This window comes from Primulina eburnea, unplaced genomic scaffold (genome assembly GCF_022965805.1).
Source record: "Primulina eburnea isolate SZY01 unplaced genomic scaffold, ASM2296580v1 ctg739_ERROPOS11973397, whole genome shotgun sequence".
Lineage (NCBI taxonomy): Eukaryota > Viridiplantae > Streptophyta > Magnoliopsida > Lamiales > Gesneriaceae > Primulina > Primulina eburnea.
In genome coordinates this window covers 563334-587633 of record NW_027331510.1, presented here as the reverse complement: position 1 = coordinate 587633, position 24300 = coordinate 563334, and the positions used below count along the sequence as shown (strand labels likewise).

Here is a 24300-nt window from a genome sequence, read left to right as displayed (position 1 = left end):
CTTTCGTTGCGCTTTCGGTCACCGTAACCGATCCCCTTTCAGATATAATTGGCATTGACTTATTTCAAGCACACTCCAGATTTGTTTCCTTAACAAGAGAAGTAAATTAAAAAGTACGCAAAACACATTAAAAAAAGGATGAAATGTATCGTCTCACATGTTATTAAAGTAGAAGGTTTGTCATCATTCTGGACAAGTAGAAGAACCAGAGCAAGTTCTCCGAGCAAAAAGGATGTATCATGGTTCCTTAGTCGGTGCAGCATCTGTACATGACGTACTTATCCATGATCTTGCCACACTCTGAGCAAACCACCTGGTCGGGGATGTATCCAGCATGCCCCGGCACGATGGATACCACGTATCGCCTCATCCAGCATGGTGACAAACTTGTCGGGATGATCCACCTTGTACCGCCAACTAATGTAGTAATCTAAAACAGGCAGCAATATGTCGCCTTTTCCCTTGGTCATCTCATTGTTTCCCTGGTTGAAAACTGCCCACCCTTCGTCACTGCTGTCAAATGCCGGCACTTCCATGATCTGCTGCATCACATGGTCGTTTTCCACGTTTAAGGAAGTGTTTTTCTTGGTGTTACACATGCTCCACGGCCTCACCTAGAAGTACCAGACATAGTCGTAATATTCCTTGAGTGAGAAGATGTGGCTCAGTTTCTCCCGATCAATTACTTCATGGCACAGTCGGACTTTATCCTTTGGATTGCGCTTTCCCACATAGAGCATTTCCAGAGGTACGTTTAGGGCACTTGCAACTGCTCTGGTTGATACAGTAAACTTACGGATCCAGTCAATGTCCTCCCCACCGTACAAGCATATCACTCTGTTGTCCCTGATCTGTCAGACCAAAAGAAATCTCCGTGATCAGCTTCGTGAAATGCTAGTTGGGTTTGGATTACGTACTTGTCTTACTGAACAAATGATTTTTTTAAAATGTACAAGGGCGGTGCAGTTACCCATGTTTCGGGGTGTTGAATAGGAGAACACACACATTTCTTTGATTCTTATGTAGGATTTGTTCTGAGTGTTGTTTGTGAATATCGCATTCATTGACATGTCGCGGCAATTATAGACATATGATAGCATGATACAAAATAAATCCATGGTAGTTTGGTGATCACATACCCAGTCGGGAATTCGTTGATCAATGGAATCTGCTAAGAGTTCGATGTTCCAGGTGTTTTCTGACCAGAGAGCCGTCTCCCTGGCTTTAGTGAAGGGGAAAGCTAAACTGCCCCAAATCCACATCATAGGTAAATCATCAAGATTGGATGGTTTCCCCTGGGGAACCAATACTACGAGCATCAGCATGTGGACAAATTTCCAGACCTCTTGGATGTATCTGATGGCTACATGTTCAATCAATGAAGGATGGTCCACCGAATACCATGGCATACTATAAATCTTCAGTTCCTTAAATTGTAGTTCCTGTGATTGGGAAAGTGAGTTAGTTCGGTTGACAATGGGAAACCATAAAACCTCGTACTCATGCCTCATTTGTTGTTGGTTGTAGATCATATGAAGGATGTTTAGCTCTTCGTGAGGCAGGTCGAGATCTGAAATCAGCAGTAGTACATACTTCGCCTTCAGTCGATCAATCCTTTCCTGTAACGCAAAGAACTTTAGCTTCTCAGAGTTTTAAGTTGTAGATATCTTGAAATTTTATCTGGTAAAAGTAAAGAACAAACATTAGATCTTTTAGAACCATTATATAGTGGCATTTGTTCATCTGGGGCACGAATCATCCCCTTGAGTACTTTCATATTGTCAATATGAGCAGTCTCCATAAGTTTCTTGAATGCAGTGTACGAATCTTCAGACTTCTTCCTAACTACATGTAATAGCTGAGCCCGGTGTACGGTACGGTTTAAGCTTTGTTTGTTTATTGGGTTTTATGATTAGATGATTATAGTTGTGTTTTGGGTTATAGTGTAGTTGGTATTAATGTTTTATGGCTTGGTTGTTATTGTTAGTTGTTGGTGTTGCGTCGTTTCAGCGTTTCGGATCGATCTTAGTTGCTTGGGTTTGTTTCATGGCCGTGACCATACCGCACCCGCACTCCTTGCAAGGACCACACCCGCGGTCATTAATGTTGGATTTTGATGGTTTTGCCGAGAGTTCACCGCACCCGCGGTGTTGTTTGTACCGCACCCGCGGTGAGACCGCACCCGCGGTAATTGCAGGACCGCACCCGCGGTCATCGAGTTCAGGGAATGATTTGGATTGCCGTGAGCATAGCGCACCCGCAGTGCTGGTTGGAGCGCACCCGCGGTCTTGATTTGTGGAGGTATGGGCGAGATTTTAAGTTACTTTTTGGAGTTGTTGGGTTCACTCTCCTTCTTTCCTTTCCTCCATTTTCGATTTTCTCATTAAGGAATAGGGTTTTCTTCCATTTCATTTGCTTCCTACCTTTGATTCTTGGATCTAGTTCGATTTTCGACTTGAGATCGAGGTTCTCCTTGGTGCTAGGAAGCTAAGGTAAGTTTTTGGTTGTGTTCTTTCATGGTTTTGGAGATGAGATGTTATAGGTTGATGTTTTTGATGGTTCATTGGATTATTTGACTTGGATTATTGGATATAGAGTTGATAATGGTATTATTTATGGATTATTGTTGTAGGTGGTGTACCAAGAGTTATAATCAAGGTGTTATTGTGGTTTGTAAGTGGAATTTCATCCCTTTGCTCACATGATATTATATGTATGGTGTTTTAATGATTTCAAAGTGTTATTCCCTTCATTTGATTCATAGTTATGTATTGATTCTATTGTATATGTATTGGAGGCATTGTATGTCTCATTTATTGAAAAAAGGAATACAAGAGAAAAGATAGATTTCCAAAGTGATTGTTTAAATGTTATAGAGAGTTCAAATGTTTTATTGGATTGGTAGAAACATAGTCAGAGAATTGCATGCAATTAGTTGATCAACGCCCATAGACTTATATCCCTCAGAGTTATCGGTTTATATCGATTTGGGATACGAGCACCACAGTCAGAGATACTATTGATATCAATCCAACTAGAGTAAAGAGAAATACCATCTTATTTCTATGTTATTGCTACAGTTATTGCTACAGTATTTATGTTTCAGAGTGATGGTATTTATGATTTCAAAGTCATGTTTTACAGAGTATGATATGTATCATTGTTATGTAAGAGTTTCACTTGCTGAGTTTTTATACTCATTTCAGTTATTTTCATGTGATGCAGTTAAGAGCGACGGATCAGGACGTTGATTGTGGTCAGGAGTCATATGCATACGAAGATTGGAAAGATGATGTTTTGCAAGCATTTTGGGACATGTTCATAGAAATGATTGATTTGTATTTTTGTTAAATCATTTGAATGATCATGTATTTGCATTTTTTAAACACTTTATGAAATGTATTTTGAAACTCCTTCCATTTGAAAGAAAATTTTAAATTCCGCTGTATTTTTATTCGTAACGGGTTAGGGTGTCACATTTAGTGGTATCAGAGCACCGGTTCTTCGGACCAATGCATATGACTTCGTCTACTTTCAACTGTCCGGGTATGTTTTCTTTTGCATCTATTCATTGTTATTTATTGATATGTCTTTTGTGAGCACATTGTAGAGTATGCCACCTAAGAGGAAAGCCGTAGAGGGTGAGGATAGTTCTTCCTCCAGTAGCTCAGGCAGTTGGCACCGATTCCGTCTTTTCTGCTTTCAAGAGGATGGATCCACCGGAATTCGCAGGTAGTACTGATCCGTTAGTGGCTGTCGAGTGGGTCAAGGCGCTTGAAGCAATCTTCGACCATCTCCAGTATGAGGATAAAGACAGGATCAGTTGTGCAGTGTTCATGTTGGTTAAGGCTGCCCGTATATGGTGGAATGCAACCAAGGTTGGTGTGACTGTTTCAGCATTGAAGTGGTCAGTGTGACACCCTGACCCGTTACAATTAAAAATACAGCGGAATTTAAAATTTTCTTTCAATGGAAGGAGTTTCAAAATACATTTCATAAAATGTTTACAAAATAGCAATACATGATCATTTAAATGACATAACAAAATACAAAATATCATTCCTATGATCATGCCAAAATCTTCCTTCCAATCTTCGTATGCATATGACCCCTATCCACAGTCAACGTCCCGGTCCGTCGCTCTTATCTGCATCACATGAATAAACTGAAATGATAATAAATCTCAGCAAGTGGAACTCTAACATAGCAATGGTACAAAGTATACTCTGTAAAACATGGCTTTTAAATCATGAATACCATCAACTCTGAACATGGATAACGTAGCAATAACAATAGCAATAGCAATAGCAATGAGATGGTATTCTCTTTTCTCTGGTTGGATTGATATCAATAGTATCTCTGACTATGGTTGCTAGTATCCCAATCGATATAAACCGATAACTGTGCAGGATAAAAGCCTATGGTCGATGATCATCTAATTGCATGCAATGCTCTGACTATGATTAATCAATCCAATAAAAACATTTGAACTCTGAATAACATTTAAAGCCGTCGTTTCGCAATCGCATATTCTCTTGTATTCCCTTTATAACAATAGTGAGAATCAATACATAGCAATGAATCAATCGAAGGGAATAACACTTTGAAACCTTTAAAACACAATACATATAATATCATGTGAGCAAAGGGATGAAATTCCACTTACAACCCAATAGCACACCTCCAAATAAACTCTTAGCCACCACCTACAACAATAGTCCAAAGATAACACCAATATCAACTCTAAAATCCCAAAAACAAGTCAAATAATCCATTAACCAACTCAAACATCAACTCCAAGCCAACACTAAACTCAAAACTTCGATAGAATCGCACCAAAAACTTACCTAAGCTTCCTTATACCACGGAGAACGATGATCTCAAGACGGAAATCCAAATAACTCCAAGAATCAAAGGTAGGAAGCTAAAGAAATGGAGGAAAACCCTAGCAATGGAGAGGAAAATCGAAATGGAAGAGAAAGGAATGGGTAAGGTATGGCCAACAACTCCCAAAAAGCAACTTAAAATCTCGCCCATACCTCCACCGCGGGTGCGGTCACTCAACCACCGCGGGTGCGGTATGCTCACGGCATTCCAAAATAAATCCCATGCACAAACACCGCGGGTGCGGCGCTTCTACTACCGCGGGTGCGGTCCTTGCACTGCCGCGGGTGCGGTCATGCCACGGCCTCCCAAATGCAAAATGATGAATAGTACACCGCAGGGGCACTCTTCTAAGAGCGCGGGTGCACTCTACTCACGGCAATGAACAGTACAAATCCAACTAAAATCGATCCGAAACGCTGAAACGAACAATCAACACCAACTAATACCTCAAATAAATAATAACCAATAATACTATAGCCCAAAACACAACTCTAATCATCTAATCACAAACCCAAATACGAGTAAAGCTAAAACCGTACCGTACACCGGGCTCGGCTATTACAATCTCCCCTCCTTAGAGGAATTTCGTCCTCGAAATTGACGTCACTGCACGAACAACTCAGGATACCTCTCTCTCATCTCAGTCTCTGGTTCCCACGTAGCCTCCTCAATCAAATGGTTCCTCCAAAGGACTTTAACGATGCCGATCTCTTTGTTCCTCAATACTCTGACAGTGCGATCCAAAATCTGAATCGGAATCTCTTGGTAAGTCAAATTCGGCGTCAAGTCCAATGGCTCATGGCGAAGAACATGGGAAGGATCTGCAATATATTTCCTGAGCATAGAAACGTGAAACACATTATGGACTCTGTCAAGATCGGGCGGTAGGGCTAATCTGTAGGCTCTGTCACCAACTCTGTCCAATATCTCGAATGGACCAATGAATCTAGGACTCAACTTGCCCTTCTTGCCAAATCTCATCACACCTTTGAGAGGTGCTATCTTCAGAAATACATGATCGCCAACCTCGAACTGCAAAGGTCTACGACGAACATCTGCATAGCTCTTCTGTCTGGACTGAGCAGTCCTCATCCTCTCTCTGATAACTGCAACAACATCGGCAGTCTGCTGGACCAACTCGGGACCCAACATCTTCCTCTCACCAACCTCATCCCAAAACAAAGGGGATCTGCACTTCCTGCCATAAAGTGCCTCATACGGTGCCATGCCAATCGACGCCTGGTAGCTATTGTTGTATGTGAACTCCACAAGAGGCAACTTGGAATCCCAACTACCAGAGTAGTCAATAGTACAAGCTCTGAGCATATCCTCCAGAATCTGAATGACTCTCTCTGACTGACCGTCGCTCTGAGGATGATAAGCTGTACTGAAAGCTAATCGAGAACCCATAGCTCTGTGCAAACTCTTCCAGAACTCTGAGGTAAATCTAGGGTCACGATCAGACACAATCGACACAGGAACCCCATGAAGTCTAACAATCTCTGCAATGTAGTCCTCGGCATACTGATTCATCGAGTACGTCGTCTTGACTGGGAGAAAATGAGCTGACTTGGTCAATCTATCAACAATGACCCAAATAGAATTGAAACCCTTCTGCGTCCTGGGCAGACCAGTCACGAAATCCATAGTGATACGCTCCCACTTCCACTGAGGAATCGACAAAGATAGCAATGTCCCAGCAGGTCTCTGGTGCTCAATCTTAACCTGCTGACAAGTAAGGCACTGAGAAATGAACAAAGCAATATCTCTCTTCATACCTGGCCACCAATAGAGTCGACAAAGATCCTGATACATCTTCGTGCTGCCTGGATGAATCGAATAAGGTGCGGTATGAGCCTCTGTCAAGACGTCTCTACGAATATCGTCGCCAGTAGGAACACAAATACGGCCTCTGAAAGTCACCAAACCATCTCCATTCAGACCAAACTCTGAATTCCCTCTAGCCTCTGCTCTAGCTCTCAACTCTGTCAACTGAACATCAGTCGACTGCTCTCTACGGATCCTGTCCGTCAAAGTAGATCGAATAACCAACGCTGAAAGACGAGCAATGGTACCTGGAATCACCAGATCAATCTCCTCTCTCTGCAAATCCATCAACAATGGCCTCTGAATCAAAGAACTCAACGAAGCACTCGACTTGCGGCTCAAAGCATCAGCCACAACATTCGCCTTCCCTGGGTGGTAACTGATCGTCACATCGTAATCCTTGACAAGCTCTAACCACCTCCTCTGCCGCATGTTGAGCTCTTTCTGAGAGAACAGATACTTCAAACTCTTGTGGTCTGTGAAGATCTCACACTTCTCGCCATACAGATAATGTCTCCAAATCTTAAGGGCGAAAACCACAGCTGCTAGCTCCAAATCGTGCGTCGGATAATTCTTCTCATAATCCTTCAACTGACGAGACGCATAGGCAATGACCTTACCTCGCTGCATCAGAACTGCACCAAGGCCTCTCTTCGACGCATCGGTATAGACCACAAAATCCTCGGAACCACTAGGCAATGAAAGAACAGGAGCCGTCGTCAACCTGTCCTTCAACTCCTGAAATGCACGCTGGCAATCGATAGACCACTCGAACTTCACAGTCTTCCTCGTCAGATTGGACAATGGCAGGGCAATCTTGGAGAAACCTGAAATGAAACGACGATAGTAACCCGCCAAACCAAGGAAACTGCGAACCTCTGAAACAGTGGTAGGAATAGGCCAACTCTGAATCGCCTCTATCTTCAATGGATCAACAGCAATGCCATCTCTCGAAACCACATGGCCTAGAAAAGAAATCTGATCCAACCAAAACTCACACTTCTTCAACTTGGCGAATAGCCTCTTCTCTCGCAACAACTGAAGAACAACTCTGAGATGCTCGGCATGAAGCTCTCTGGTCTTGGAATAGATCAAGATATCGTCGATGAAAACAATGACGAAGCTATCCAGATAAGGCTTGAACACACGGTTCATCAGATCCATGAAGACTGAAGGGGCATTGGTCAAACCAAAAGACATGACCAGAAACTCATAGTGACCATACCTGGTCCGGAAAGCTGTCTTAGGGATATCAGACTCCCTAACCTTCAACTGATAGTAGCCAGACCGAAGATCAATCTTCGAGAACACAGTAGCACCATGGAGCTGATCAAACAGATCATCTATCCGAGGCAACGGATACTTGTTCTTGACAGTCACTTTGTTAAGCTCCCTGTAGTCGATACACAGTCGCAAAGAACCATCCTTCTTCTTGACAAACAGAACCGGAGCTCCCCAAGGCGAAGAACTCGGACGAATAAAACCCTTGTCTAAAAGATCCTGCAACTGAGTCTTCAACTCCTGCATCTCGGTAGGAGCCATCCTGTACGGAGCCTTAGAAATAGGAACCGTACCTGGAGCTAAATCGATCACAAACTCAACATCCCTATCCGGTGGCAAACCCGGAACGTCATCCTCAAACACATCAGCAAACTCCCTCACAACATCGATATCATCTACATTCAACTTAATCAATCTATCAACATCCACAATAGAAGCAATAAACCCATCGCAACCTCTACAAAGCAATCTCTCAGCCTCAAAACAAGAAATAAAAGGAAGGACCAGCGAAGTACCTGTGCTGGCGAGAGCTCCTCCCTGGCCATCATCTGCAAAAGCTACTGTCTTAGCAACACAATCGATAACTGCACGGTAAGTCGAAAGCCAATCCATGCCAAGAATAACATCGAAAGCAACCATAGGGATAACAATCAAATCAGCGAAGACAACTCGCTCCTCAATACTAACAGGGCACGCATACACAATCGAGGTCGGGCACAAAACATCCCCCGAAGGTAAAATAACACTAAGCTGAAGGGGAAGAACAGAAGGAACTATACCCAACGATCTCAAAAAAAAAATCAGACATAAACGAATGAGTAGCACCAGTATCTATCAAAGTCGTAGCGACTCTGCCTGAAATCAAAATAGTACTAGAGATCAATGAAGAATCATGATTAATACCTTCCTTGGTCATCGCAAAGATACGACCCTGAACCTTCCCTTGGCTATCTCCTCTCGGACAATTCCTGGCAACGTGGCCTGCCGTGCCACAACGGTAACAAGTATGAGTGCCATATCTGCACTCTCCACGGTGATGCTTGCCACACTTAGGACACAGTGGCTTCTCGGGATCAACTGGAGCAACTGGAACTGGCGGAGGTCTAGGACTGAACTCCATCTTGCCTTTACCCTTGAAACGATCCCTGCCCTTCTGATTCGAACCCTGGCCTCTCTGAGCAATGGCCTGGTGTCTCTCTTGCCTCTCCCGGGCAATGTCCTTCTCGTCTTGCTCGGCCATCAAAGCTTTGGACACAATCTCCTTGAAAGTAACGGCCTTGGACATGTTGATGTCCCGTCGAATCTCCGCTCGGAGGCCTCGAATGAAATGAGCGCCTTTGTCCTTGTCGTTCGAAGCAATGTACGGAGCAAACAAGCAACCCTCCTCAAACTTCAGGATATACTCACCAACATCCAAGCCTCCCTGTCGAAGCTCCAAGAACTCTGAAACCTTCCTCGCTCTAATGGCATCCGGAAAATACTTGTCGTAGAACAAGTCTGTAAACTCTGACCACTTCAGTGTCGCAACAGTAACACCAACCTTGGTCGCATTCCACCAAATGCGGGCGGCCTTGACCAACATGAAAACAGCACAACTGATCCGGTCCTTGTCCTCGTACTGCAGATGATCGAAGATCGCCTCTAAAGCCTTGACCCACTCAACAGCAACTAGCGGATCAGAACTGCCTGCGAATTCCGGCGGATCCATCCTCTTGAAAGCAGAAAAGACGGCATCGGTGCCAACTGCCTGAGCTACTGGAACTCTACCTTGCCCTCTACCTTGGCCAGTACCTTGCATACGAATGAGCTGCTGAATCTGCTCGCTATGCACCTTAGCCTGCTCCTTAAGCAACTTGCCGAACTCATCGACAACTCTCGAGGAAGAACTATCCTCCTCCTCTACTGCTTTCCTCTTAGGTGGCATACTCTACAATTGCTCACAAGACACAATCAATATATAACAATGAATAGATAGATGCAAGAAAACATACCCGGACAGTTGAAAGTAGACGAAGTCATATGCATTGGTCCGAAGAACCGGTGCTCTGATACCACTAAATGTGACACCCTGACCCGTTACAATTAAAAATACAGCGGAATTTAAAATTTTCTTTCAATGGAAGGAGTTTCAAAATACATTTCATAAAATGTTTACAAAATAGCAATACATGATCATTTAAATGACATAACAAAATACAAAATATCATTCCGATGATCATGCCAAAATCTTCCTTCCAATCTTCGTATGCATATGACCCCTATCCACAGTCAACGTCCCGGTCCGTCGCTCTTATCTGCATCACATGAATAAACTGAAATGAGAATAAATCTCAGCAAGTGGAACTCTAACATAGCAATGGTACAAAGTATACTCTGTAAAACATGGCTTTTAAATCATGAATACCATCAACTCTGAACATGGATAACGTAGCAATAACAATAGCAATAGCAATAGCAATGAGATGGTATTCTCTTTTCTCTGGTTGGATTGATATCAATAGTATCTCTGACTATGGTTGCTAGTATCCCAATCGATATAAACCGATAACTGTGCAGGATAAAAGCCTATGGTCGATGATCATCTAATTGCATGCAATGCTCTGACTATGATTAATCAATCCAATAAAAACATTTGAACTCTGAATAACATTTAAAGCCGTCGTTTCGCAATCTCATATTCTCTTGTATTCCCTTTATAACAATAGTGAGAATCAATACATAGCAATGAATCAATCGAAGGGAGTAACACTTTGAAACCTTTAAAACACAATATATATAATATCATGTGAGCAAAGGGATGAAATTCCACTTACAACCCAATAGCACACCTCCAAATAAACTCTTAGCCACCACCTACAACAATAGTCCAAAGATAACACCAATATCAACTCTAAAATCCCAAAAACAAGTCAAATAATCCATTAACCAACTCAAACATCAACTCCAAGCCAACACTAAACTCAAAACTTCGATAGAATCGCACCAAAAACTTACCTAAGCTTCCTTATACCACGGAGAATGATGATCTCAAGACGGAAATCCAAATAACTCCAAGAATCAAAGGTAGGAAGCTAAAGAAATGGAGGAAAACCCTAGCAATGGAGAGGAAAATCGAAATGGAAGAGAAAGGAATGGGTAAGGTATGGCCAACAACTCCCAAAAAGCAACTTAAAATCTCGCCCATACCTCCACCGCGGGTGCGGTCACTCAACCACCGCGGGTGCGGTATGCTCACGGCATTCCAAAATAAATCCCATGCACAAACACCGCGGGTGCGGCGCTTCTACTACCGCGGGTGCGGTCTCACCGCGGGTGCGGTCCTTGCACTGCCGCGGGTGCGGTCATGCCACGGCCTCCCAAATGCAAAATGATGAATAGTACACCGCAGGGGCACTCTTCTAAGAGCGCGGGTGCACTCTACTCACGGCAATGAACAGTACAAATCCAACTAAAATCGATCCGAAACGCTGAAACGAACAATCAACACCAACTAATACCTCAAATAAATAATAACCAATAATACTATAGCCCAAAACACAACTCTAATCATCTAATCACAAACCCAAATACGAGTAAAGCTAAAACCGTACCGTACATCGGGCTCGGCTATTACAGTCAGAGTTTACAGATTTGTTCTACGACAAGTATTTCCCCGACGCACTTAGAGCGAGGAAGGTTACGGAGTTCTTGGAGCTTCGATAGGGGAGCATGAACGTTGACGAGTATATTTTGAAGTTCGAGGAGGGTTGCTTATTTGTTCCGTATATTGCTTCGAACGACAAAGATAAAGGTGCTCATTTCATTCGAGGCCTTAGAGCAGAGATTCGAAGAGATATCAACATGTCCAAAGCTGTGACTTTCAAGGAGATTGTGTCCAAGGCTTTGTTGGCCGAGCAGGATGAGAAGGACATCACCAGAGAGAGGCAAGAGAGGCACCAAGCTGTTGTTAAGAGAGGCCAGGGCTCGAATCAGAGAGGCAAGGATCGTTTCAAAGGGAAGGGCAAGATGGAGTCGGGTCCTAGACCACCTCCAGTTCCAGTTGATCCCGAGAAGCCGCTGTGTTCTAAGTGTGGCAAGCATCATCGAGGAGAGTGCAGATTTGGAACTCATTCTTGTTACCGTTGTGGCACTGCAGGCCACATTGCCAGGGATTGTCCTAAAGGAGCGAGCCAAGGGAAGGTGCAGGGTCGTATCTTTACGATGACCAAGGAAGGTATTAATCATGATTCTTCTATGATCTCTAGTACTATTTTGATTTCAGACAGAGTAGCTACGACATTGATAGATACTGGTGCTACTTATTCTTTTATGTCTGAATTGTTTTTGAGATCTTTGGGCATAGTTCCTTCTGTTCTTCCCCTCCAGTTGAATGTTATTTTGCCTTCGGGAGACATGTTGTGCCCGACATCGATTGTGTTTGCGTGCCCTGTTCGTATTGAGGAGCGAGTTGTCTTCGCTGATTTGATTGTTATCCCTATGGTTGCCTTTGATGTTATTCTTGACATGGATTGACTTTCGACTTACCGTGCAGTTATCGATTGTGTTGCTAAGACAGTGACTTTTGCAGATGATAGCCAGGGATGAGTTCTCGCCAGCACATGTACTTCGCTGGTCCTTCCTTTTATTTCTTGTCTTGAGGCTGAGAAGTTGATGTGTAGAGGTTGTGATGTATTTCTGGCTTCTATTGTGGATGTGGATAGACTAATTAAGTTGAACATAGATGATATTGATGTTGTGAGGGAGTTTGTTGATGTGTTTGAGGATGATGTTCCGGGTTTGCCGCCGGATAGAGATGTTGAGTTTTCGATTGATCTAGCTCCAGGTACGGTTCCTATTTCTAAGGCTCCGTATAGGATGGCCCCTACTGAGATGAAGGAGTTGAAGGCGCAGTTGCAGGATCTTTTAGACAAGGGTTTTATTCGTCCGAGTTCTTCGCCTTGGGGAGCTCCGGTTCTTTTCGTCAAGAAGAAAGATGGTTCTTTGCGGCTGTGTATCGACTACAGGGAGCTCAACAAAGTGACTGTCAAGAATAAGTATCCGTTGCCACGGATAGATGATTTGTTTGATCAGCTTCATGGTGCTACTGTATTCTCGAAGATTGATCTTCGGTCTGGCTACTATCAGTTGAAGGTTAGGGAGTCCGATATCCCTAAGACAGCGTTCCGGACCAGGTACGGTCATTATGAGTTTCTTGTGATGTCTTTTGGTTTGACCAATGCTCCTTCAGTCTTTATGGACTTGATGAACCGAGTGTTCAAGCCTTATCTGGATAGCTTCGTCATTGTCTTCATCGACGACATCTTGATCTATTCCAAGACCAGAGAGCTTAATGCCGAGCATCTCAGAGTTGTTCTTCAGTTGTTGCGAGAGAAGAGGTTGTTTGCCAAGCTGAAGAAGTGTGAGTTTTGGCTGGATCAGATTTCTTTTCTAGGCCATGTGGTTTCGAAGGATGACATTGCTGTTGATCCATTGAAGATAGAGGCAGTTCAGAAGTGGCCTATTCCTACCACTATATCAGAGGTACGCAGTTTCCTTGGTTTGGCGGGTTATTATCGTCGTTTCATTTCAGATTTCTCCAAGATTGCCCTGCCGTTGACCAATCTGACGAGGAAGACTGTGAAGTTCGAATGGTCTATTGATTGCCAGAGTGCATTCCAAGAGTTGAAGGATAAGTTGACGACAGCTCCTGTTCTTTCTTTGCCCAGTGGTTCTGAGGATTTTGTTGTCTTTACCGATGCGTCGATGAAGGGTCTCGGTGCAGTGCTGATGCAGCGAGGTAAGGTTATTGCCTATGCGTCTCGACAGTTGAAGGATTATGAGAAGAATTATCCGACGCACGATTTAGAGCTGACAGCTGTGGTTTTCGCCCTGAAGATTTGGAGACATTATCTGTATGGCGAAAAGTGTGAGATCTTCACAGACCACAAGAGCTTGAAGTATCTATTTTCCCAGAAAGAGCTCAACATGCGGCAGAGGAGGTGGTTAGAGCTTGTTAAAGATTATGATGTGAAGATCAGTTACCACCCGGGGAAAGCGAATGTAGTGGCTGATGCTTTGAGCCTTAAGTCGAGTTCTTCCTTGAGTTCTTTGATTCAGAGACCATTGATGATGGATTTGCAGAGAGAGGAGATTGATTTGGTAGTTCCGGGGACCATTGCTCGTCTTTCAGCGTTGGTCATTCGGGCTACATTGACGGACATGATCCGTAGAGAGCAGACTGATGATGTTCAGTTGACAGAGTTGAGAGCTAGAGCCGAGGAGAGAGGGAACTCCGAGTTTGGTTTGAATGGGGATGGTTTGGTGACTTTCAGAGGCCGTATTTGTGTTCCTACTGGCGACGATATTCGGAGAGACGTCTTGACAGAGGCTCATACCGCACCTTATTCGATTCATCCAGGAAGCACGAAGATGTATCAGGATATACGTCGACTCTACTGGTGGCCAGGTATGAAGAGAGATATTGCTTTGTTCATTTCTCAGTGCCTTACTTGTCAGCAGGTGAAGATTGAGCATCAGAGACCTGCTGGGACATTGCTATCTTTGTCGATTCCTCAGTGGAAGTGGGAGCATATAACTATGGATTTCGTGACTGATCTTCCCAGAACGCAGAATGGTTTTAATTCCATTTGGGTTATTGTTGATAGATTGACCAAGTCAGCGCATTTTCTCCCAGTCAAGACGACGTACTCAATGAATTAGTATGCCGAGGATTACATAGCAGAGATTGTTAGACTTCATGGGGTTCCTGTGTCGATCGTGTCTGATCGTGACCCTAGATTTACCTCAGAGTTCTGGAAGAGTTTGCACAGAGCTATGGGTTCGCGGTTAGCGTTTAGTACAGCTTATCACCCTCAGAGCGACGGTCAGTCAGAGAGAGTCATTCAGATTCTTGAGTATATGCTCAGAGCTTGTACTATTGATTATTCTGGTAGCTGGGATTCTAAATTGCCTCTTGTGGAGTTCACGTACAATAACAGTTACCAGGCGACGATTGGCATGGCACCGTATGAGGCACTTTATGGCAGGAAGTGTAGATCTCCCTTGTTTTGGGATGAGGTTGGTGAGAGGAAGATGTTGGGACCAGAGTTGGTCCAACATACAGCCGATGTTGTTGGTGTTATCCGTGAGAGGATGAAGACTGCTCAGTCGAGAAAGAAGAGCTAGGGATGTAAATGAGCCGAGTCGAGCCGAGCAGTAGCTGGCTCGGGCTCGGCTCGTTTCACTTTTTTCTCGGCTCGGGCTCGGCTCGAGCTCGTTACGAGCCTCGGGTTTGAAGCTCGGGCTCGGCTCGTTCGGAATTTATGAAGCTCGGGCTCGGCTCGTTAATGGCTCGTTTATCTTGTTTAATGAGCCTGGCTCGGGTTCGCTAATAGCGACGGGTTTCGAGTAAAAGCGTCGCTAATAGCAACGAGTATTGATTAAAACGTCTCTAATAGCGACGGGTATTCACAAAAACGTCGCCGATCTGCATCGGCGACGTTTTTCTTCAACCGTCGCCAACAGCGACGGTTACGCATAACCGTCGCCGATCTAATCGGCTACGTTTTTCTACAACTGTCGCTAATGTCGCGACGGTTTGAACAAAAACCCGTCGCTAATTGTTTTTTTTAAATGTTATAATTATTTAAATCTGAAATAAAAATATATTGTGTTGTATAATCGAAAAAAATTAACAAATTTTGAGAAATGTAATCATATTATTAATCTGCAAATAATAATACAAGTGTTTCATACAAAATGAATCAGTCATGTAGCGCTACATCTCCTCCTGTTATGTTGATTTAAAATGAATCAAATTGAATTTTCTTAATGTAATGTTGATGAGAATAACGAAATTTAATAAACTTACGTGGATCAGGTGAATCGCGTGTCAACGAAAGATCCATCTGCATGTCGATGTGTGTGAACGTATAGCTCCCATGACGTTAGATCTCTGCCATGTCGTGCTCGCTAAAATAAATTCAATAATTGTAAAACATTAACATTTATAATTAATGAAATATATATTTTTTCCAAAGTACAATTCAATAAATGTCACGAACATCGTCGCTCGAATATTGAACCTTTTCTATTTCACTTTCAGTTCAAATCAATTTCGTTGTCGTACATAACATTAACATCGACTAGATTTTGAGACGATAAAAGAAATTGAGTTGAGATGTCATGATGTCCACTTTCGTTGTTTTGAAATGCATCGTTCACATCAATTTGATTATGCTCAGTATTTGGCTCAACATCAGTGACATAAGCTCGCCTACGTAGAGTACTCACATGCATCCAATCTGATTCTGCTCTCTTCGTTGTTGGATAAGTCAAATACACAACTTGCGAGGCTTGCGTAGGAAACACAAATGGTTCGTAATATCCAAGACTCTTTTTTCGATTGACATCCACAATTTTGTAATTTTTATTAGAAAACACAAATGGTTTGTAATTTCGTTTAAATATGGTTTGTCCTGACATTTTTTTCGATTGTAAGGACAACGCTAAACCCTAAACCCTAAAACCCTAAACCGTTGCTATTAGCGACGATTTTCTAAAACCTTCGCTGATATTAATCGGCGACGGTTTATTCATAACAGTCGCTATTATAGCGACGGTTTTATGTAAACCGTCGCTATAATAGCGACGGGTTTTAAGAAACCGTCGCTTAATTTAATGTGCGACGGTTTTAATGAAAACCGTCGCTATATAGCGACGGTTTAGTAAAAACCGTCGCTGATATTCCTTTTTTTTTATACCACTCCTGTGAACCACTTAAACGAGCCGAGCTCGAGCTCGAGCTCACGAGCCAGCATAACGAGCCGAGCTCGAGCTCGAGCTCACGAGCCAGTTATCGAACATGTTCACGAGCTAACGAGCCTAACATCATTAATCTCAAGCTCGGCTCAAAAAAATTGTCGAGCCCAAAATAAGGCTCGCGCTCGGCTCGATAAGCTTAACGAACGAGCCCAAACGAGCTTTTTAACGAGCCGAGATCCGAAAAACTCGTGAACAGTTCGGCTCATTTACATCCCTAAGAAGAGCTATGCAGATGTTCGTCGTAGGCCTTTGCAGTTTGAGGTTGGCGATCACGTGTTTCTGAAGATAGCACCTCTCAAGGGTGTGATGCGTTTTGGCAAGAAGGGCAAGTTGAGTCTGAGGTTTATTGGCCCGTTTGAGATCTTGGACTGAGTTGGTGACCGAGCCTACAGATTAGCCCTACCGCCAGATCTTGACAGAGTTCATAATGTTTTTCACGTATCGATGCTCAGGAAGTATATTGCAGATCCTTCCCATGTTCTTCACCACGAGCCATTGGACTTGACGCCGAATTTGACGTACCAAGAGATTCCGGTCGAGATTTTGGATCGCAAAGTTAGAGTTTTGAGGAACAAAGAGATCGGCATTGTTAAAGTCCTTTGGAGGAACCATTTGATCGAAGAGGCTACGTGGGAACAAGAGGATGAGATGAGAGAGAAGTATCCTGAGTTGTTCGTGCAGTGACGTCAATTTCGAGGACGAAATTCCTCTAAGGAGGAGAGATTGTAATAGCCGAGCCCGGTGTACGGTACGGTTTAAGCTTTGTTTGTTTATTGGGTTTTATGATTAGATGATTATAGTTGTGTTTTGGGTTATAGTGTAGTTGGTATTATTGTTTTATGGCTTGGTTGTTATTGTTAGTTGTTGGTGTTGCGTCGTTTCAGCGTTTCAGATCGATCTTAGTTGCTTGGGTTTGTTTCATGGCCGTGACCATACCGCACCCGCACTCCTTGCAAGGACCGCACCCTCGGTCATTAATGCTGGATTTTGATGGTTTTGCCGAGAGTTCACCGCACCCGCGGTGTTGTTTGTACCGCACCCGCGGTAATTGCAGGACCGCACCCGCGGTCATCGAGTTCAGGGAATTATTTGGATTGCCGTGAGCATAGCGCACCCGCGGTGCTGGTTGGAGCGCACCCGCGGTCTTGATTTATGGAGGTATGGGCGAGATTTTAAGTTACTTTTTGGAGTTGTTGGCTTCACTCTCCTTCTTTCCTTTCCTCCATTTTCGATTTTCTCCCTAAGGAATAGGGTTTTCTTCCATTTCTTTTGCTTCCTACCTTTGATTCTTGGATCTAGTTCGATTTTCGACTTGAGATCGAGGTTCTCCTTGGTGCTAGGAAGCTAAGGTAAGTTTTTGGTTGTGTTCTTTCATGGTTTTGGAGATGAGATGTTATAGGTTGATGTTTTTGATGGTTCATTGGATTATTTGACTTGGATTCTTGGATATAGAGTTGATAATGGTATTATTTATGGATTATTGTTTGTAGGTGGTGTACCAAGAGTTAGAATCAGGTGTTATTGTGGTTTGTAAGTGGAATTTCATCCCTTTGCTCACATGATATTATATGTATGGTGTTTTAATGATTTCAAAGTGTTATTCCCTTCATTTGATTCATAGTTATGTATTGATTCTATTGTATATGTATTGGAGGCATTGTATGTCTCATTTATTGAAAAAGAGAATACAAGAGAAAAGATAGATTTCCAAAGTGATTGTTTAAATGTTATAGAGAGTTCAAATGTTTTATTGGATTGGTAGAAACATAGTCAGAGAATTGCATGCAATTAGTTGATCAACGCCCATAGGCTTATATCCCTCAGAGTTATCGGTTTATATCGATTTGGGATACGAGCACCACAGTGAGAGATACTATTGATATCAATCCAACCAGAGTAAAGAGAAATACCATCTTATTGCTATGTTATTGCTACAGTTATTGCTACAGTATTTATGTTTCAGAGTGATGGTATTTATGATTTCAAAGTCATGTTTTACAGAGTATGATATGTATCATTGTTATGTAAGAGTTCCACTTGCTGAGTTTTTATACTCATTTCAGTTATTTTCATGTGATGCAGTTAAGAGCGACGGATCAGAACGTTGATTGTGGTCAAGAGTCATATGCATACGAAGATTGGAAGGATGATGTTTTGCAAGCATTTTGGGACATGATCATAGAAATGATTGATTTGTATTTTTGTTAAATCATTTGAATGATAATGTATTTGCATTTTTTAAACACTTTATGAAATGTATTTTGAAACTCCTTCCATTTGAAAGAAAATTTTAAATTTCGCTGTATTTTTATTCGTAACGGGTCAGGGTGTCACACTACACATACATGACAACATGATCCATGCGACGTGGGTATCACACTACCGTTTTGTGCAGTTTGAAGTATTTCATCATTCTGGTGTGTTAGTGACCAACCAAATACTCAAGCCTTGGTTTTTAAGGACTTTTTAAGGACATACATTGTGGGTTTGAGTTCGACCGGATGTGTGAATTTGAGGGTTAAAAAAATATATTTCTAGTCTATCGCCCTTGTTTACATTTACTATCTTTGTTACCTTACCAGAGTATCCGTTATTATTAGACAATTCGAATCAACATGTGACTTACCGATTAATTCCTTACAAATCTGCAGTTGCTTTTGTAGGTGCTCCAACATGACTGAGAGCTTATGGGCCAAACTTGATATCTCCCATGACTCAGCAGTTGACGAGATGTACCTTGATACACAACAAAAGACAGTTTCAAAGATTTCTCGCTGTGAAAATAAGTGGATAGTTTCAGTTATAAGCGATAAGAAAGGGGAGATAATAAGAACTAAGAGCATCATACTCGTGACCAGTGCCGATAAGGTTCAGGAGTACTGATGCAGAGGCCAGAAGGCTCCTTATGATCCAATAAACAGCTATTGGAATATGAGAAGTGGTAGTCTCCACTTCTGGTGATTCCCGGCTAATGTAGAGAGACGGAAGCTCCTTGAATTCTATCATACAGTGGATCATCTTCGTTGTTGCAAATAAGAGGTCAACTACCGCCTCAAATTTCTTTATTAAATCACTGGAATGTTCCATTGGGCTGGGTAAACTTTGAGTGTGGCAACATTCTTGGCTAGTGGATTTTTTGTGTGAAGTTGCTCAACGAGCCAGAACTCGCCATAGTTGATGGAGAAAGCAGCAAAGGTAATGACCACTTTGGCATCCCATGGGTAGTTTGACATTGATTTTAGGAGGTCCATGGTTAGGGAATGTGCTTCTGTTCCGGAAGTACATTATTTGCTACATCGTGATTTTGAGTCATGTAATTAATTCAACAAAATGTCGTCTCTTGAGGGGAAATTAGGAGCTTTATTATACCTCATTGGATATCTTGTTGATGGGAAATGCCATTAGTTTAACTATTTCCGTATCATAGTAAGAACTTTGAGTGACAGTATCATGGTAGGAACTGGAGATGACCTTGTTGTCAAGCGTGCCCAAATGGGCTTGAATGGGAGCAACCTGTATTTGAGCAGAACGCAAGATAATTGTTATCAAATGAAAAGGAAAGGATATATCCAAGTGAAAAAAGTAAATAATCATTATCATTTAAAAAATCTTTCTTGAACTAGAAAGTGTAAGGAAAATGAAACTTCTTGTATCCTACAGCAGCAGAATCAGCTGTCAAAGGTTTGACCAGATGGATGATATCCTCCACTATGAAAAGAACTGGCTTGACATCAAAATCTTCAATTTCTGGAGAATGGGTTCCGAGAATTTGCTTGGTAAGTGCAGTATCATCAGCAGAAAAGAAGACACGTCCCCACCCCCCCCCACCTTTCATGAGCTGTCCTCTACCAGGCGCTGGCACACCCAATGGAAGGGGCTTGACAATGTTGTGTTCCATTTCATAGCTCGGCCTTAACCGTTGATCAGTTTCGTAATCTTGCACGCCTCCATTGAAGATATGAGCTTTAGTAGGTGGTACCTTTTCGGAGGAAAATATAACATTCTTTGTCGAAGGAAACACATCCCGGCTAGCCATATCTATCGGAAAGGTATTTTCAATTAGCTATTTCTTATCTGAATCTGGTGTTCTTCTCCAGGCTTTATATAGAATGTCAGAACTTGTTGAAGAAAAAGAAAGGGAGACAAGCGCCATGAGAAAAGAATAAAGCTGTGTTGAATCATATACCTTACTTTAGTTTTGGTTTAAAAATCTGCAAGAGGTTTGGAATTCAGCCCCTTGCAACATATTCTTTCTACTAAATCCTTTGCTTCAGACAGCAAAAGGAACATTGTGTTTAATGTTTACACACGATCGTTTCCACATGATTCACGTTTTCTATGCGTGAAGCTTCTTTTGTATATGAATCTGGAAGAATGTAAGCCTTCATCAAACTTGGCATCTGTTTGTTCTGGCAATGTATCAGGCTTCTTTACTTGAAACTTGAGTTTTTTTAAGGTTGTTATAAAGAATTGCAGCAGATTCAATCTTACTATTTAAATGTTTTAAAACTATAAACCTAACCAAATCATATTTCATGCATTAATTCTATTAAGACGTTATTTTTTGTCTTACTCGACTTCATTATCATCATCATTATTATTATTATTTTGAATGATTGTTTTTTGTCGCACAACCCGCGCTTTAATGTAGCATGACTATATATATTCATGTAACCAATCTCTGTTGATAAATGCACTGTATTTTGTAATAACGGATTTTTCTTTTTCATTTCTGATCTGGTATTACGCAGCCCTTGTGGGCCAAGTGAGACCATTATATATTCCACATATGGAAAAAGTGAAACTGTGACAAATATGCAAGGAGTTTATTTATTTATTTTTTGACAATCGATAATCTCCCACTATGTTTTAATCAATGCATTTCCACTGCTCATTCGCACTTGGAGGAATTGGCTTGAAATCAAATCTAACCGGCGGGTGGATTAGTAGGAAGGTTTCTGATCTATTCTTTACCGGCCAGACAAGTGTGTGTCGTATATAAATTATGAGAACTCAGTCCTAATAATATATGATGATCTTCACTATGTGTATATATTTTATTAGAGCGTAAATTTTGATAAAAGTTGACATCGTTAGTACTTTTTTTTAAGTGCAAAAATGTATACTTGACATGATGATTTTCTTGCGCATGTGGGTAGTCTGCGAAAGTCAAACCACACACTTGTACCTACATTAATTATTGTTCATTCTCGTAGAAAATTGTTGTTGGCTACATTTTTCAGGACAGAGTAAATCCAAGTCTTGTGCTCCAGTGGCTTCTTCCTCCACCGCGCCACCACCTCTAGAAGCTAGCTTGCCACCGTGAGTAGTCTGCGGCTGGTGAATAAGAAGATCAACAGTGGAAGAGAGAAAACAGAGATGGAAATTGGATCTCAACCTTCCCAAGGGGCATTGCATGCATGACAAATCTGATATTTATATTACTAACTAATAGGAAAACTGAACTATTTAACTTTGTTAAACAATATATGTCTTAGAAATAAATAAAATTCTCAATTACTACATATATAATGGTCAAGATCTTTATCTGTTAGTGCTTTAATATGTTCAAACCATAATAAATTTTATATTTAATTGCTGTTATTAACTCTGATATTTGCTTAATTACGTCCATCAGTGAGTTTAATTACGATTTTTACATGAATATTTGTTATCGACAAAATGAAATAAAAGTAACTATAGATACCATGCCATCAATCTTGTGGCAAGTAAAGAACGTTTTCATTTTCTTTTATATATTTCCTGGGTGGGTGGGTAAGGTTTTATATTTTGTTTTACGTTTTTTAATTATTTAAAATATATATCGTTTCATTGCATACTTTTATTATTTCTTTTACCGGATTTATTTTTAGATTTTTCCCTTCTAATTAAATAATTAATTATTTTATGATTAAAATGAAAAAAAATCAGTTTTCCAAAGCTATTTAAGAAAATCCTGTTTTGCCGCGTTGAAAAGCATATCTACCCCCCTTTCATCCTTAATTAATTTCTGCACTCTGCGTTATCCCTAATTTCATCTTCTTCGCTGCGCTTAAAGGTCGCCTCAGTGTTTCGTATTTGCCATATTTTAATCAATAATCACGCCATTATTTGAACCTTCCCATCGATGTTTTCCTTTTATCGTGAAAAATGTAAGTTCTCTTTCCTTTAACTTATATCCAGTAGATGTTGTTGCTTTTTTGTAATCTAGTGGCTTTTTTTTATAATCTAAATCTGCATATGTGTGTGTGTCTTTATTGGAAAGAAGATGAGAAGAGATAGATGCTAGCAATATAGGGTTTTTTTTTTGTTGTTCTGACCAAAGTCTGATGAATGGAGTTGTCAACATTCAGGGGAGTCATTAAGTTGGAACTTCGTTGTCCCCAAAATGTAAATGGAATGGCTGCCGATCCACAGCCTGATTGAAGTTTTGATGACTTACGATCAGAGCTTGATACAATTGAAAAGAAGCTCATCCCGAGTTTAGATTTTTCTGCACCTTTTGACAAGAAACGACCTAGGTAATTTTTTTATTTTGCTCCATTATTTGATATGTACTGGTCTTAAATTTACCTTACTTTGTTCATTCAGAAATCGTTGCAACACAAGGGGATTTGCGATGCATGTGTCAGATCATGAATTGGGTTGTTCTGATAGTGACGTTGAAGATGAGGTTGTTAACTCATCCATGGTTTCGGGCAGAAAATTTTCTTTTGAAGAACTCTATATGAGGTTTGTGCTTGACTACATGAAGGGAAGTGAAATAGTATAGTAGACTAAATGTCCGAAAGAGATATTCAACAATAAACATTAGCATTTTGGTTACTCCAGTGTATGAAATACAAATTTTCTGGTAAAACCCCCAAGGACAATTTTTTTAATAATGATTTTGTATAGGCTTGTTGTATTAAATATTCATTATTTTCCCAGCCTGATTAACAAGTTGAATTTTTCCTTGGTTATTAGTGTGTACCAGGTTGTTGATCACTTCTTTTTTTTTTTTAATTTTTTATTGCAGTGATGGTTATGATTATGAGTTACCTGTTTATGCTCAATGCCAATTTAAATGAAAAATAAAAAATTGTGAATCAACAGTCCCCGGCAACGGCGCCAAAAACTTGATAGAGCAAAACTTGCACAGTGAATAGTCCCTAAAATTTATTTTATAAATTAAAGCTCGATTTAAATATTGCAAGTGCACGATAATCAAGTTATAATAAACGTAAGTGAATACGAGTATCGTTCCACAAGGACTGCGTTACACTATTTTTATTTTCAAGTAAAATTTCTTTAGCAACGATAAAATGGGTTGATGATTAATCTAATGTAGATTAAACAACTAAAATAATTAAAATGCACAGAAAACGTCTTCAAGAGAGCAATGATTAATTTGGATTAAATCAAATGAGAAATGAATTTGTTGGGAATTATCAGTTCACCTACCACTCGTGTTTAAATAACTACACTCGACTTTTACTCGTGCATTCGACGGAATTCCCTCGA

At 41.3% G+C, this 24300-nt stretch overlaps 1 protein-coding gene, 1 long non-coding RNA gene and 1 pseudogene across 2 annotated transcripts in view; 1 reads left to right on the top strand and 2 right to left on the bottom strand.

The window, feature by feature from the left end:
- LOC140821908 (protein SIEVE ELEMENT OCCLUSION B-like) overlaps positions 1-20898 on the bottom strand; it is a 61882-nt gene extending 40984 nt beyond the window's left edge. Inside the window, exons 1-2 of the mRNA XM_073182587.1 lie at positions 20456-20898; positions 20167-20310 (exon numbers count right to left, since the gene is read on the bottom strand). Coding sequence (XP_073038688.1) covers positions 20167-20310; positions 20456-20833 — 522 coding nt within the window. The 5' untranslated portion in view covers positions 20834-20898. The remainder of the gene's footprint in view (positions 1-20166; positions 20311-20455) is intronic.
- On the bottom strand, positions 48-20078 carry LOC140821791 (protein SIEVE ELEMENT OCCLUSION B-like; annotated as a pseudogene).
- On the top strand, positions 20717-23860 carry LOC140821909 (uncharacterized). Its single transcript, XR_012115858.1, has 4 exons — positions 20717-20846; positions 23151-23318; positions 23389-23529; positions 23816-23860. It is a non-coding gene; the product is annotated as an uncharacterized lncRNA (long non-coding RNA).
- Positions 23861-24300: the final 440 nt, after the last annotated feature.